The following is a 17,469-nucleotide window of genomic DNA, read 5'->3' as shown; positions in this document are numbered from 1 at the left end:
CTTGCAAACACACTCGTTCCCATTCATACGGGGGTAATTAGGTGTGTGTGTGTGTGTGTGTGTGTGTGTGTCACAGCGGGGAGTCCAGCAGCCGACACTACAGACGAACAAATGGACAAAAGCAACAACATTTGCTGCTTTTAGCCTCTAAATTGTGAGGATTTCCTGCTTTTTTAACCATTAAATGCTGAATGTGTTTGAGTGTCACAGAAGAATCGATCTAATGTGAAAACAACCGACAGAATAATCAGAAATAAAAGCAACAACGCGGCGCGAGAACGTCTGTTTTTGCTGAACATTAGAAGAATAAATGCTCCAGATGTTGTGGTTTTTATTTATACGGGATCACGCAAAACAACGACCGTTTAACATCATTAAATAAATTACACAAATGATAGAAAACCTGTGGAAAAGCTGCTAAAGGACATTTAAGACTGGATGTAAAGTTTCAGTCGAGGTTATGAACTTAGGGCACACTCCCACTGTGCCTCCGTACCGTGTTCAAACAGGTTCCACGGCTAAAGTCTGGTTCCTTTGACCAGTGTGACGGCAACCGTACCACGTCTAGGAGCGGCACGCTTGCCGTCCACGGCCCGTCTGAGAGAGGTGGGCTTTAGTTAAGCACGTTTGCACATGTACGAGCACGAGCGTGCACACGTTTACGAGCACGAGGCCTACGGCGGCTCTGAGGTCATTTCCTGTGCGCCTGTTGGGACGTAGAAAAAAGAAGGAGGGACCATGCGCGGACATTTCAAACAATGGCGGTGAAAGGTTCACGTTGGTGTGATGCGGAGGTGGAGTGTTTACTGCAGATTTGGTCGATGAAAAGATTCAAAAACAGTCGACAAGACGCACAAAAACTCCGAGGTCTACGGAAAGATCTGGAAACAAAGCCACGCATCGCCATGACGTCATCAATGCGTGTGACGTGTTACGGCGTGATGACGTATAGGCAGCAAGAAGCATTCTCCGAGGCCCAGGTAGTGTGAGTACAAACGGGCCTGGAGGGGGGGACAAGGACCCTAAAGCACGGGGCACGGGACGGAGGAACAGTGGGAGGGCGCCCTTAATATTCGGTTTAATTGTGGCTAAATCAGGGTCGCCTCATCTGAGTTAAAAAATAAAAGTAGTTCTACGTGTTCAGCCGCAATCAAAGGCGTCAAAGAGTTGAATCTGAACGTACTGGCCCTTTAAGTTTCCCGCCAGGTGAGTGTTTTGTATTTAAAACACTATCAAAACTTTTTACGGTCTTTTTGAATAAAAGATAAGATTTCAAACGTCCCTGTGTGTCGGATTAAAAGAGCTTTTTAAATGTGGATCTGAATGAAGAGCAAGAACGCGACCACGACCGTAGACGTGAGACGTGATTATCTAAACGCGTGTGAGGCTCCACACACAAAGCGCTGAGTGCAGACAGTGAAGGACGACGCCTCTGCGTTCAAGGCCGGAGGTTTTCTTTATTTACAAAGAGACTTTTGCACCTGATGTCTGGTGCTCAGCGCGTCAGCGTCAGACTCCAGCCGGATAACAACTCTGATTCTCTCCATCGCTGCTTCTTTTTCTTGGCTCTTGTGTTTTGGAGCTGTAGGAGTTTCACGGCTGCGGGTCGGCGAGGTTAATCTCAAGAGCGTTTCTTTTATATAGATATGTTTCTCACGTCCTTGATTCGGAGAGGAACACACACACACACACACGAGTGCACGCGCGCTCCGACGTGGACCGGCATGCTGAGCAGGAAGCAGGAAGTCTCAGTGTCATCCTCCTCCTCACACCACTGATGCACAGAGTTAACTGTGTGTGTGTGTGTGTGTGTGTGTGTGTGTGTGTGTGTGTGTGTGTGGGGGTGAAGGCTTGTGTTCTCTGAGCCTGTTAAAGCCTCTTCGAAGTCAGGCCTTGTTCGCATTCATTCAGGGACATGAAATGAATCAACAGTGTGAACTCTTCCTGCAGCTTCACAAAACCAATATAAAAACATAATAAAGTGATTTTAACGGCGAGTGACCCTTCACACTCCGCGGCACCTTCTCTGTCTGTCTGCTCACAAAGCAAACTTTGTACCGCGCCGATGTGAGGCCACGTACATCAACATACTGTACAAAAGCTTTCGTCGAACAAACGAAATGTTAAATGTCGACCAGCAGCCGCGCCGTGACGCCGCTGAGGGAAACTCAGTCTAATCAAAACACGAGTAAGTAACGGTTTGAATCTTAAGACGTATGTTGGCAGCTCAGTACGTCACAATACTCTGTGTTTTCCTCACCAAAACAGTCCGTAAGGTCAAAACTGAGCGCTCTTTTCCCCCTCAGAGAATTAAACAACGCTAAGGGCGCCCTCCCACTGTGCCTCCGTCCCGTGCCCCGTGCTTTAGGGTCCTTGTCCCCCCCTCCAGGCCCGTTTGTACTCACACTACCTGGGCCTCGGAGAATGCTTCTTGCTGCCTATACGTCATCACGCCGTAACACGTCACACGCATTGATGACGTCATGGCGATGCGTGGCTTTGTTTCCAGATCTTTCCGTAGACCTCAGAGTTTTTGTGCGTCTTGTCGACTGTTTTTTAATCTTTTCATCGACCAAATCTGCAGTAAACACTCCACCTCCGCATCACACCAACGTGAACCTTTCACCGCCATTGTTTGAAATGTCCGTGCATGGTCCCTCCTTCTTTTCTCTACGTTTCAACAGGCGCACAGGAAATGACCTCAGAACCACCGTAGGCCTCGTGCTCGTACACGTGCGCACGCTCGTGCTCGTACACGTGCAAACGTGCTTTACAAAAGCCCACCTCTCCCAAACGGGCCGTGGACGGCAAGCATGCCGCTCCTAGACGCGGTACGGTTGCACTCACACTGGTCAAAGGAACCAGACTTTAGCCGTGAAACCTCTTTGGGCACGGTACGGAGGCACAGTGGGAGTGCGCCCTTAGATCCTTCCCAGTCCTTTTTTAAGTCTTTGGGAAACCGATCGGACGTTTTATGCCGTTTGGTTGTTTATGGCACAGTTTAATAATCAGTTTGTAATTTACTGACGCTGTAAAGTGCTGGAGACGCTTCGAACGCACCTTGAAATGTTTGAAAAGCGCTTAAATTTGACTTTGGAAAAGAGAATATTTATTCATTTGTTTAATTTATTACCAGAAACAACACAGTTTACACAATTCACTGTGTTTTGCTTTCACCGTATAAACACTTTGCCCTTAAATCTAGATGAGGTAACGATGCAGGACACGTCCACGTTTATTAATTTACTACGAACCAATTGACTTTCAGGGGTCCGGGGACGGTTGAGTCGGGGAGTAACACAGTAATTATCTCTTAGAGGAGGACGCGCTGACTTAAAGACATCAAAAATTGAGTTATGTGTTGATTCTGTCCGCATTCAATAAAGGTCCGTTAGCCGAACGCCAGACTTACCTGTGTTTAAACGCACTGGAAGCTTCAACATGAGCACATTTCCTCTCAGAGTGCCTCCGTACGTCGTTGTGTCCGCTCTGTTCAGCGTTTACTCGTCTTTTAACGTCTCTGAGACCTGCAGCAGAGCTCGGTTCGTCTTCCTGTCAGAGCGGCGGCCTGACAGCAGCAGCAGGAGGACATCACTCTGCTCTCTGCACGCCGCAGCCGACCACACCGGGCCCGGCCTGGGGACCGAGTCCTCATCACCCTCAGGTCGCGCGAATAACTGTTTAGGAGACATTAAGTGGCCCGGGGAGACGGATTCGACAATCTTTTCCTGATCGGCGCTGACATAAATCTGAGCCAGCAGCCGCTCTAAGCATGGAAGTCCACTTTGTGTTGTTTTGCGTTGGGAGGGTGAGCGACGGCATCCTCGCTGATCTGTTTCCTCTTGTCTCTTTCAGAGCGGTGCTGTCAGGCGCAGACATGGCGGCGCTGAGGTGGGAGGTTCTGCTGTTCCTGGCGGTCGTCCTGCTGGTCTCCTGCGGCGCCGCGCCCACCGACATCCTGTATCGGGTCCCCGAGGAGCAGCCGCCCAACACGCTGATCGGTAGCCTGGCGGCGGACCAGGGCCTGCCCGACACCGGACACCTCTACAAGCTGGAGGTGGGCTCGCCGTACCTGCGGGTAGACGGCAAGACGGGCGACATCTACACCACCGAGATCCCCATCGACCGCGAGACGCTGAGAGACTGCCGCAACCTGTTTGACGGCGACAAATGCTTCCTGGAGTTTGAGGTGTCGATCACCGACATGGTGAAAGGGATCGGATCGGGGCCGCGGCTCATCGAGGGACGCATCGAGGTGCTGGACATCAACGACAACACGCCGCAGTTCTCCTCGCCCATCCTCACCCTGTCCATCCCCGAGAACACGCACATCGGCGCCCTCTTCTCAATCCCCATGGCGACCGACAGGGACTCTGGCACCAACGGCGTGGCCGAGTACTCACTGTCCACGGGACAGGAGGCCGACCAGCTCTTCAGCCTGCAGGTCGCCTTGGACTCGGACGAGAAGCTGCCTCAGCTGGTCGTGATGGGCAACCTGGACCGCGAGAAGAAGGACTCGTACGACCTGAACATCCGCGTGGTGGACGGCGGGAAGCCGGCGAGGGCGAGCAGCGCCCTGCTGCGGGTCACCGTCACCGACCAGAACGACAACGCTCCCAAGTTTGAGAGGAATCACTACGAGGCTGAGCTACCGGAGAACAGCCCGCAGGGACACTCAGTGCTGCAGGTCAGGACACACACACACACACACACACACACACACACACACACACACACACACACACACACACACATGCTTTTATTTAATTATTCATACGATCTGAAACGTTTATTTATGATAAACTGACAGGAAACGGATCAATAACAGCTCCGGAGGATTAACATCCTGGTTCCAGCTTCTTTAGGGCGCACTCACACTGTCCTTCCGCACCGCGCCAAAACCGTTTTTTCGGGTAAAGCCTAGTGCGTTTGACCAGTGTGAGTGCACCCGCTCCGCGCATAGCTGCGGCCAGCTGTTTCATTTCATCACATTTCGGCCGCTTGTACCCGCGACCTGGTTCTTTGGGTCCTGACCTGGACCTGGTTCTTTGGGTCCTGACCCAGCTTTCATGACCACAGGTGAGGGTAGGAACCAGGACTGAGGGTAGATCCAGAGCTTTGCCTTCCTCAGCTCTCTGTTCATCACAACGGTGCGGTAGAGCGACTGCAGCTCCGCCCCCGCTGCTCCGATTCTCCGGCCAAACTCACGCTCCATCGTCCCCTCACTCGTGAGCATGATCCCGAGGTTCTTGAACTCCTTCACCTGGGGTCAAGACTCATTCACAAAATGTATTATGTGAAACTAAAATATGCGTCACATCATACATCTACTACATCTACGGCTCAGCGCAGGCGGCTGATCCTGTGTTTCTGACCCGCGTTGTCTGTTTGCTAACCGTGGATGAATCCCACCAAAAATCATCAGAGGAAAATAGAGTGTTGCCAACGACGACGGCTCACCTGTACGCCTGATATGTGGTGAGAAATGAGCGAACAACTACATTTTCAAATAGTCAATTACAGGAAAACAAATGTTAACACTTTTCTTTATTGTCGTGGTATAATTTCAAAAATGCAAAAAGTATAAAAACTATAGTTTTGTGTATATATCATGTAATTATATATAAGACTTTATTAGCTGTGCGGCTCAAGACACGTTTTACTTAGTGGAAAAGGGGAAAATGGCTCTTTTGATAGTAAAGGTCGCAGACCCCTGGTGTAATCCAAGTCTTGTTTACCCGATTTACTATTTACGTCACTTTCACTACGTGTCTGGGTGCTTGCACGTTATTGTAATCCGTATTTATACGCAGATGTCTCTTTATAGAGGCGCTGTCTCTCAGCTCCAGCTGCATTCTCACGTCTCAGGACTTAAACGACGACCTCTGCTCTGAAAAGACGTCTCGGCCTAGATACCTGCCGACCGCCGTCACCTGTGAGACGGCCGTGCGTCACGTTTGGCTTAAAGTTCACATCAGGATTCAGTTGAGCAACTTCCTGCTGAGCAAATAGTCCCATGTCAATCTGCCCCCTTTGGTAAACGTCTGTCCCTCTTCCTGTCTTAGTCCCGCCGCTCCTAAACATTACAGCGAAACCTCTCGGCCCCGTCGGCAGGACAACGCGGCTGCACGTAATATGCTGCTCAATTATCCGCGCAGACAGATGGTGCGTCGGAGGTGAAGCAGGCCGTGGGATCGCCGCATGTAGTCACATATTAACCACTGATTCAACTTCACCTTTGAGCTCCAGGAACCGTGTGCGGCGATACGTGACGTCAGCGTCAGGCCGCGCAGAACAGGGAGGGTTCAAACCCGACTCACTGTGTCATCACTCCTCTTCCCTCCTCGCTTTTCCCCCTGACTGCGAGCGCGACCAGCCAGGCTCCCGGCGAGCCGCGCATGACTTAATCTGAGTCAGTCATGAGATTATCCACGGGGCTTATTGGTATTATTGCTCTGGATGTGGCTCACTGCATTTCAGAGAGCCGCAGAATTCATTTCACTTAACGTGCGTTTGAGGGAGCGGTGCTTTTAAAAGCAGCGGGGCGACGCCGGCTGACGGCCCTGACCTGCTTAGATCGCCCAATGGCAGCACACACACACACATCCCCTCGCTCTTTAAAGGAGCGTCCCGCTGCGTTTTTACATATTTTAACCTACTTTCTTTCAAAATCAAGCCGTCACATTGAGCGTTTTCCTCCCCGCCTCCACTTTATTTCAGTGAAAGTCACAATGAGCATAATCAGGTCTTATCAAACCCCGTTATTACGGTTTAAATATTCAAAACGTGAAATATTAATGAGCCTGAAAGTTCTTGACTTTGGTTGACAATAAAATATTAACTCAAGGTCCACTTTACTGGCTTTTTCTGGAGCTTTAAACTCAGATTTTTGCCCCTTTAGTCATGAATGTTTAAGTCTCAATAATCTCTAACGTTCACTTCCTGAGAGAAAAGAGTCGTTGAGTCGAAGGAAACTGGGAAATGTGATTAAATAACTGTGGGAAAAGTTAGAAAATGGACCTTTTTTAAAGATAATTACCCAAAATAAGCAATAATCAGAGTCGTAAGCCCCATTCAACGAACAGGTAACGGCTCATTTATACTTTACTGGACAACTAAAGGTGACTGTTAAGTTCAGTTCATTCAAACGTCATATTTACGACGCATAACTACTTATTAACTTCCAGCTCATCTCCAGTGCGTCGTCACATTTGGATTATAATCTGCTCTTAGGGCGCCCTCCCACTGTGCCTCCGTCCCGTGCCCCGTGCTTTAGGGTCCTTGTCCCCCCCTCCAGGCCCGTTTGTACTCACACTACCTGGGCCTCGGAGAATGCTTCTTGCTGCCTATACGTCATCACGCTGTAACACGTCACACGCATTGATGACGTCATGGCGATGCGTGGCTTTGTTTCCAGATCTTTCCGTAGACCTCGGAGTTTTTGTGCGTCTTGTCGACTGTTTTTGAATCTTTTCATCGACCAAATCTGCAGTAAACACTCCACCTCCGCATCACACCAACGTGAACCTTTCGCCGCCATTGTTTGAAATGTCCGCGCATGGTCCCTCCTTCTTTTTTTCTACGTCCCAACAGGCGCACAGGAAATGACCTCAGAACCGCCGTAGGCCTCGTGCTGGTGCTCGTACACGTGCGCACGCTCGTGCTCGTACACGTGCAAACGTGCTTTACAGAAGCCCACCTCTCCCAAACGGGCCGTGGATACGGTACAGTTGCACTCACACTGGTCAAAGGAACCAGACTTTACCTGTGAAACGTCCTGGGGCATGGTACGGATGGACAGTGGGAGTGCGCCCTGAATGCCTTAGGTCTCTAATTCGTGGTACACAAGAGTCTCTTTCCGGTCAGACCCAATTCATGACATTCAACACTGTTTATGGACCCCGGAAATATTCAAATACTCAATTTAAAGAAACATTTTAAAACCTTTTATGCCCTAAACTGTCTGGATTATCATAAAGTGGGCGTGTCTGTAAAGGGGAGACCCAGAGAACCCGTTTTCATTCAGGTATCTGGAGGTCAGAGGTTGAGGGCCCCCTTTGAAAAATGGTCACGCCAGTTTTCCTCTTGTTAAATTTTAGCCTAGCTTTGCAGCGTTATTTAGCACTAACGAGCTAGCGCATTTTGCTTGGTAGCAAAAGATACTTTAGATGTTTTAGCTTCACGTGATACCAATATATTTATCTCTTCCTATCTCCAAAAGATAGAGTCCGCAGGGCCGGACGTTGTGATGCTAAGGGGTTAAAAATGGTTCATAAAGATCAGGATATTTAAATAAATTTGGTGAACATGGACCTGATCCAGGAGACCTTAAAGTATGACTGAGACATTTCTGCAGCAACAAACATGAACATCTGACTCGGTGTAAACACAACCGACCTTTGATGAAGAGCTAGAACCTGCTGCGGAAAACACGACCCCGTCAAAGCGTGAACGTTTAAGCAGGAAATCAGGGTTTTTAAAAAACATGAAAGCAGCCAAGAGCCTCTGTGAGGGATTTTCTCTTTAACACAGACTCCAGTTCATACCGCCACATAATAAATATCTGGTTTCCTGCCCGCTCAGGATCACAGACTGTGACAGACCATCACCGCGGGGTGACCGTGGAAGTCACCGAGCCACGTCGGGAGAGGTTAAGGTTAAAGAAAGCATGGAAGTGAAATTATAATTTCTCCCGCCCATTGATTTCCTCTCCTCCGGTGTGGCTTTAAGCGGCAGACATCACCAAACGGCGGTGAATTATTGACAGCTTCTGAGAATTGTGTATTGAACAGTTGAGCCGCTGTGATGAGGCCAGAGCTGAGCTGGCTGCTCTCCAAGGCCGCTCCGTCTGAGCGCACGGCAAACACAAACGCTGTTTATCTTCAGGTTAACAATTAACCGGCGAGAGCGACACGTTCCTTAAATGAGCCGACCAGACTCCCTGCATGTTTTACAGCACCAGGCCTCTCAGTGTCCCCTGAATGTGTGTCAAATTAAACCGTCAATGACTACGCGTGTCACCGCAGAGGCTGGAAAAGATCATCCACGTTTATATTTGACTGAAATACTTTAATTTAATGGAGGTTGAGTGTTTTTTTTTATTCATGAATCAGCTGGGCGTCAAAGAAAAGTCTTTTTTTGATGAGATGAGGCTTTTGGTCATTAGAGAAAATGACTTTGTCAATATTCACTATTATTCTTTTGTGTCTAATTAGCTGAGGATTTGAAAAGAGAATAAAGGGAAAATACCACCGGAGGAACAACGCGACACGTTTCTGCGATCGTCTAATTAATCACTTTAAAGACTCAATTTGATCATTAGTCGATTAAACTCCCAGAAAACCTCAATTTCTCCATTTGACGGGACAAACTGATGTGTTTCAGGGCGCACTCACACTGTTCTTCCGTACCGTGCCCAAAGAGGTTTTACTGTCAGCTGGCCGTCCACGGCCCGAGCGTGCGAACGTGTACGAGCACGAAGCCTACGGCGGTTCTGAGGTCATTTCCTGTGCGCCTGTTGGGACGTAGAGAAAAGAAGGAGGGACCATGCGCGGACATTTCAAACAATGGCGGTGAAAGGTTCACGTTGGTGTGATAAGGAGGTGGAGTGTTTACTGCAGATTTGGTCGATGAAAAGATTCAAAAACAGTCGACAAGACGCACAAAAACTCAGAGGTCTACGGAAAGATCTGGAAACAAAGCCACGCATCGCCATGACGTCATCAATGCGTGTGACGTGTTACGGCGTGATGACGTATAGGCAGCAAGAAGCATTCTCCGAGGCCCAGGTAGTGTGAGTACAAACGGGCCTGGAGGGGGGGACAAGGACCCTAAAGCACGGGGCACGGGACAGAGGCACAGTGGGAGGGCGCCCTCAGAGGACAGATGGCGTCCTAGGAAATGTTTGTATTTCAAACTACTCCTTTAAAGAAACGTTGGCGCCTGAGCTAGAATTTAAAGACGCACGTGTCCTTGTCCCAAACCACATGTTTTACTGTTTATTCAAAGACGACTCAAACGATCCCCGCTGAACATCTTTAAGACGTCCAACTTTCAGGAGATTATTTTGCTGAGTGCACGCTTGGCCCGGATCCAGCTCGGCTCTAAGAGGAATAACGGCCTTGGAAGTTTAAAAACCTTAATTACATTACTGTGTGTCCCAGGTGAAGCCCGTACGCGGGGAAAAACGCTGAACCAGCAGCACCTGGGACATTCAAATCAGCTGTTCAACAACTAGTTCATTTAAAAACTACGCAGCGACCCACATTCCTACATTCAGCAGTGGCACTGAATGAATGCAATTAAAAGGTATTAGATGTGTAGATGGAACGGCGTCCTAACGAGCACATCCTAAGTGATATTCTGCTGACTGACCGCGCCTCCTAATTGACTAATTACCTTCATTTACTTTGGGTTCTGGTGTACGAAGCCGGATCGTGTCCGGCGCTGGTCCGTCCTCTCTTGTCTCCTAATGGGCCCCGAGGAGCCGGGGCTTTTCTGATAATGAGAGGAACATTAACGTTCACTCATCTGCCCATTAGATGCCAATGATCCGCCGCACGGCCGTTAGATGTTGTTGTGTGGGTGTGTGCGCTCGGCTTTGATCTTCTGTTATGTTTCACACAGCAGAAAAAACTACCCCCCCCCCCCCTCCCTCCCACTCCCACTCCAGCGAACACAAAGGGCTTTGTAGTGTTGCATTAGTGACGGTTGTGTGAATCTAAACAATCATCAGAATGTATCTTAGGTCACCAGTTACCTCCTAAAGATCAATTTTGATAAGATATGAGTCAGTCAAGTGGGTAAAAACCTAAACATTTATGGCAGATCTGCCTCAGATTGACACAAGAAGGGAGTATTTGTTACTTTAAGTCTATTCAAGCGCGGTCCAATTGCAGTACGATCACATAAAACACATTTTAATGCAAGTGTGTCGTTCCCGTCCACGTGTTCTGGGAGGAATTCAGGTCCAATAGTCTGTTTATTGAGCTTAAAAAATGATTGATAGGCAAGTTATTTAAATTATTACACCATCAAGGGATGTAGATTTATAATATTTTGCACTGAAAAGTAATTATCCAAATATTCCTCCACCCAGACACGGGTCGGGTGGGTTGCCGACTTCGCTGCAGACCCCTGACGCACTCACCCTCTGTATAATAATGTTAAAAATGCATTAATTAAGTTATTTGTTTAAGTAAGCAGCCTTCTGAGCACCTTTCAGAGTCATGTCGGTGCAAAATCCACCTAAAAAGGTCTATTTTGTTCCTGTTCAACACTTGTAGGGTTTAGTTTTTTCAATGGACTGAATTGAAATACTTTAGTGGTTGTGCGTTTGATGTGCGTTTCCTTTCGGACCCTTAAAAGGTAAATCTTTTCCTTTGTCCTTGCAGGTCAGAGCCAACGACGCAGACACCGGCACCAACGGAGAAATCGACTACAGTCTCCATCAGGCATCGGAGACCGTCCAGAGGCTTCTGCGCATCGACCGCTCTACCGGCATCATCTACGTCAAGGGCCTGGTGGACCGCGAGGAGGAGAGCTTCCTCAAGTTCTTCGTGGTCGCCAAAGATCGCGGGCCCAACTCTAAGAGCTCCAAGGTGCTGGTGACCGTCAACGTAAGGGACCAGAACGACAACGCACCGGCCATCGAGATCCGCGGTATCGGCCTGGTAACGCATCAGGACGGCGTGGCCAACATCTCCGAGGACATGCCCATCGGCACAGCGGTGGCGTTGGTGCAGGTGTCAGACCGCGATGAGGGAGAAAATGCCGTGGTGACGTGCGTGGTTGCAGGTGACGTCCCGTTTGAGCTCCGACCTGCGAGCGAGTCAGCCAACGATCGGAAGAGGAAATACTTCCTGCAGACAACTACCCTGCTGGATTACGAGCGTGTTAAGGATTACAGGATTGAAATTGTCGCCGTGGATTCTGGGAACCCGGCCCTGTCCAGCACCAACTCCCTCAAAGTCCAGGTCACGGACATGAACGACAACACGCCAAGCTTTTCCCCCGCGATGCTCGAGGTGGACTTTGCAGAGGGCAACCAACCAGGTGACAAGGTGTTGGACGTCAAGGCGACAGATGCGGACAGCGGCACCAACGCAGAACTGGCCTACAACATCATCGAGTCCACGGCCTCCAGGCTCTTTGAAATTGAAGCCAGCACCGGGGAGATTCGTGTGAGGAACCTGCTGGATCGGGAAGAGACGGAGCGGTATGAGTTCCGTGTGGCGGCGGCAGACAAGGGTGTTCCTAGCAAAACTGGCACCGCTACAGTGGTGATAAACGTGCTGGACCGCAATGACAATGACCCCAAGTTCATGCTGAGCGGCTACAGCTTCTCTGTCATCGAGAACATGCCTCCGCTCAATCCCGTCGGTGTCGTGACCGTCACTGATGCCGATAAGGGTGAGAACGCCCGAGTGAGGCTGTTTGTGGAACCGGACAATGGCAAGTTTGTCATCCAGAACGGCACGGGGACCATCCTGTCCAGCATCTCCTTCGACCGCGAGAAGGAGAGCACCTACACCTTCCGCCTGAAGGCCGTGGACGCCGGTGACCCGCCTCGATCCTCCTACGTGGGCGTGACTATTAACGTCCTGGACGAAAATGACAATGCCCCCTACGTCACCAAACCGGCAAACTCCTCCTACACGTACATGTCGCGTGTCACTCCGCCAGACACCAGCGTGGAGGTGGTAGAGGCTGAGGACATTGACTCTGGACCCAACGCCGAGCTGCTCTACACCATCACAGGCGGCAACCCGTACGGCCTGTTCCACATCTCGCCAGACAGCGGGGAGATCACACTGGTGCAGGAATTCACGGGCAAGCACAACGGGCTGCACCGCCTGGTGGTGAGGGTCAGCGACAAAGGCAAACCTCCCCGCCACACCACCGCCTTGGTCCACGTTTTTGTCAACAACACCAAGTCCAACGTCTCCCTCATCGAGGCGCTGGTCGGGCACAGCCTCTACACCCCTCTGGACAGGGATATTGCCGGAGACCCCAACTACGCCCTTGCTCAGCGCAGCAACATCCTGTACGGCAGCCTCGCGGGTATCGCTGGTGTGATTCTGGTCATCGTAGCCGTGGTGGTCATCAGGCACCGCCTTCAGAAGGACACCAAGAGTGGCTACCAGGCCGGCAAGAAGGAGAGTAAGGACCTGTACGCCCCCAAGCAGGGACCAAAAAACGGCAAAGGGAAAAAGAGCAAAAAAGGAAAAGCTCCCAAACCGGCCAAGCCGCTGGAGGAGGACGAAGAGGCCAGCCTGCAGAAAGGCCTCAAGTTCAACCTGATCAACGATAACGTCAACGACAGTCCCAGAATCCACCTGCCCCTTAACTACCCGCCGGGAAGCCCCGACTTGGGCCGCCACTACCGCTCCAACTCCCCCCTGCCCTCCATCCAGCTGCAGCCACAGTCACCCTCCGCCTCTAAGAAGCACCAGGCCGTTCAGGACCTCCCCGCCACCAACACCTTCGTGGGAACGGGCGACAACAACTCCACAGGCTCCGACCAATATTCGGATTACAGCTACAAGGCCAACCCTCCCAAATACAGCAGCAAACAGGTAGGAGACTACGCAAACACGGCACGGTACCAAAGGGACATCTATTGGACCAATCAGGTGTGGTAGTCACGCTGGGACTTGTTTTGGCACGGCCGGTATGCTTCCACCAAAGCTGCACTGATTCCCCTCTGCACAGCACCCACTTCCAACCGGCTGTTTTCCATTTTTGTTTTTGGTTCTGTTCGCTTGTGTTCACCATTTTTTTCTGTTCTGTTGGATCTTTTATTTCTTTTGTTGGACACCATGATATTCACACCATGAAAGATGATCATAAAGGATAGACCAAATATGGGCTTTCCAATATTTATCCGCCGATGTTTGGCGACCACAATGAACTCTGATGATCCAGAACCTGCCAGAGGGTTGTTTTATGAACTGTTTCGTGTTTAAATGTCTTCGATTCTTACAGTATTTCATTGAGAGTTCCCTGAAATATGGAAGCACAAGCACCAGATGTGTTACGGTACGTGTCCACAGTGGCGTTTTCGTCGGCAAGGGGGTCAAGCTGTTGAACGCTTGATGAGCTTGTTACCAGACGTTATCAAAGTCTCCTCACTGACCAATGACAACCCGAGAAAACAGGCTCTTACAATCGCGATTTAACATCAACAGTTAGTTTAAAAGTGATTCGAGAGGCCACTTGCGCGCTGGACGCCTGTGATTTGCATATAGTAGCCTGGCAACGGGTGTTTAAAAGCAACGAAGCCCAAACGAGTTAAACTTCTGCGTCTTAAAATCCCCGGATCATCGGCGCTGCTTCCGCGTTGTGTGGCCCGTAGAGCAGGCGCGCTACAGACGTCCGCTGGTTGGACCGACTAACTTCTCATCTCATCTTCAGCCTCTTATCCGGGGTCGGGTCTCGGGCGCAGCAGCTCCAGCAGGGGACCCCAAACTTCCCTTTCCCGGGCCACATTAACCAGCTCTAACTGGGGGATCCTGAGGCGTTCCCAGGCCAGTGTGGAGATCTAATCTCTCCACCTGGTCCTGGGTCTTCCCTGAGGCCTCCTCCAAGCTCAGACTAACTTGAACGGGGATAAAAGGATTTGATCTTGCGACTCTTCTAGACTTGCCAAAGGTTATCGACCGCACGGATCAGACTCTGATATTAAAACGAGTCATTTTGCGCGCGCTCGGGGGTCGTGACGCTCAAAAAAATGTCTCTGCGGATTTACAGATGTCTCTTTAAGTGGGAAAAGGTCTCTTTAGGCCCTGCTGTATCACATGACCTACCAGGAAGTTTTAATTCCCCTGTTTGGCCACTATGTCGAATAACTGGCCCCTTAACTTTATGCAAACGCTCAAAACTCACCGCCGCGCCGACAGAACGCATTAAACCGCGGCTCGCGTGCGAGGAACCCGACGCCCCTGTGGACACGTACCGTTACAACGCAAGTAAGGAACAAAAGAAAGACACATTTTGGATCCATGAAGGTGAAAACCCTGAGTCACTGTTGATATCGGAAATCCCATACGGGTCTATCCTCAGCCTGTGTGTGTGTGTGTGTGTTCAGCTGTCACTGTGGGGTTTAATGAAGGAGGTTTTTTTGTTTTTTTTAAGTGAATTTGGAAGTTTCTTTACGCGGCTTTTGAAAAGGTTCACGCTGACATCCTCATTAAGTCTGAATGTGTTGGTCTGGAGAGCTGACTCGGGGGTTTTAAAGCCGCTCTTTACGGCCGGATCAGCTCGTTCGAGTGTGACAAAGACGAGCGACTGTGAATTCCTGATTTCTTTAAACTCATTTTTATTGTTTTTCTTGGCTTTGGAAGAAACTGGACTGGGCTGGAGCAGCACTTCAGAGTGTTCCCGTCCAGTTCAGAGCAATTTAAGGTAATTTCAAGTTGGGTCAGGGCGCCGAGCAGCGGAGAGGGAAAGACAGGGGAAGGAGGGAGGGGGGGGGTTGTGACAGGCATCTACGCCATGAAGGAAAAGGTACACTACGGCTAAACGCAACCACCCTGCGACCTCCGCGCTCTCCTGTCACGTCAGCTGAAATACGACGTTCAATTTCGCCGTGTTCCCGATCAGCGGGGTTTAAACGTCAAACGTTTGCACAGATTAACGGCAGGTCATTTTCCAGGGCGCCTTCCTTTTACCCAGAGTGCCTTGCGTTATTCTATTTAATGTACAAAGAAGAAGAAGAAGAAGAAGTGGGGAGGGTGGGGGGTTCTTTGATTACGTAACGCGATGGCGTCGGAGCTTCCTCCGCGCCGCATCGCTCGCCGTCTTGTGACGGACTGAAATGTCACGTGCACTGTGAAGCAAAGACAAAAGAATAAACGTGGAGACAATCGCTTTAATACTGTACATAAACACGTGTGTGTGTGTGAACATGTGGATATTATGTTTGATTTGTACTTTTTCATCTGCTTATTATCGTGTGTGTACGTGTGTGTGTGTGTGTGTGTGTGTGTGTGTGCCTATTTAACAAGGGCATCTCATTGTTCCACCTGCTGAAGACTCACCTGTACCAAAGACTCTCTCTCTCACACACACACACACACACACACACACACCTGCATATTCACTGTCATCACCATCGTATGAAGACTGTGTGTCCTCGTTGTGCTCGGCGCAGCGGAGCGGAGCGGACTTCCTGCCGGGTTCATAATTAGCCCGTTGACCCTCGTCACACGTTATTTAAGGGGAGACGCACCAGGTGAAATCATCAGTCGGCCATTTTTTTTAGCTATTTTCCTTCCGTAACACGTCGTCTTTCAAACCGGAGGAGATGAAAGCGTTCATTTGACTCCTCGTCGTCCGTTCGTGTCCGTAGATTTCTTCTAAACTCGCCAAAAAGTTTGCATTTGCATATTTAAAGCAAACGCTGGAGCCGCACGTACACACTCTTACACACACGCGCTTTGATTCCTATCTACAGTCTGAAGGTCTCCGCGGACGGCTTTGATCACACGTCCTTCACAGTTTGATTTAAACCTCTTTTTATTCATAAAAACGTGGAAAAAATAGAGTTTTTAAACGTCTCACATCTGTGAAAACACAACTCTGACGCGTCGACGAACCGCAAACGACACATTTAACCACAGAACGACACATTTGACCATTTAAACAACATTTTATTCATAAAAATGTGGAAAAAATAGAGTTTTTAAACGTCTGACATCTGTGAAAACACGACTCTGACGCGTCGATGAACCGCAAACGACACATTTAACCACAGAACGCCTCATTTGACCATTTAAACAACATTTTTAGCAAACTTATAACACCAAAAAATACACATGTTAAATGTTAAAAGTGACTCTTTTGACCTGTAGCGTCTCCCCTTAAAGCCACACACACACACACACACACACACACACACGCCGTCATGGACTCTGCTTCCTCTCTGGGGGAAAAACATGTACAGTTTTGTTTTTGTTTTGTTGTTTTTTACACTTAAAAGCAGATTTTATTTCAATAAACATGTTCTTTAAATGTTTAAAATAAAGCGGCGCTCTGTGCATTCACTTGGGGACGGGGGGGGGGGGAGGGGGCGGGGGCGGGGTTACAAACAGGAAGTGGGAACGTTGGGAGTTGGGAGTGTGTCTCATCTTCATTTCCATCCTTCACACATGCAGAGAAGACGTGTGTTTTGCAGCACGGACGACGTTTTAAGAGCTTTTGTGCGTTAAAACTTTATTGACAAAGTGGAAGCAGACGAACAGCTGACGATACTTTATTTATGGTGTTTACAGAGATTCTCACAGGAGCTGGAAACCCCTGAAAACACTCTGAAAAGTGCTTAAAGTGTCAGTTTCATAGGTGTGTTCTTTCAAACAGCTGACGCATGATGTGGGTTTTTATAGATGATGTGATGAAGAAGTGAAATAATGGAAATAACGGACGTTTGGTGAGTAAATAAGTGATTTAACGTCGATGTAAAGTGATGAA

At 49.4% G+C, this 17,469-nt stretch overlaps 1 protein-coding gene across 1 annotated transcript in view; it reads left to right on the top strand.

Moving 5' to 3' along the window:
* The window catches only part of LOC310948166 (protocadherin-1-like), a 32,467-nt gene extending 15,562 nt beyond the window's left edge, over positions 1-16,905 (top strand). The window contains exons 2-3 of the mRNA XM_083915199.1: positions 3,856-4,687; positions 11,394-16,905. Coding sequence (XP_083771325.1) covers positions 3,878-4,687; positions 11,394-13,643 — 3,060 coding nt within the window. The 5' untranslated portion in view covers positions 3,856-3,877 and the 3' untranslated portion in view covers positions 13,644-16,905. The remainder of the gene's footprint in view (positions 1-3,855; positions 4,688-11,393) is intronic.
* The last annotated feature ends 564 nt before the right edge of the window (positions 16,906-17,469 follow it).

The sequence above is a fragment of the Echiichthys vipera genome (genome assembly GCF_963691815.1).
Source record: "Echiichthys vipera genome assembly, chromosome: 6".
Classification (NCBI taxonomy): domain Eukaryota; kingdom Metazoa; phylum Chordata; class Actinopteri; order Perciformes; family Trachinidae; genus Echiichthys; species Echiichthys vipera.
The sequence above is the reverse complement of the archived record's forward strand: the minus strand, read 5'-3'. Positions and strand labels throughout refer to the sequence as shown.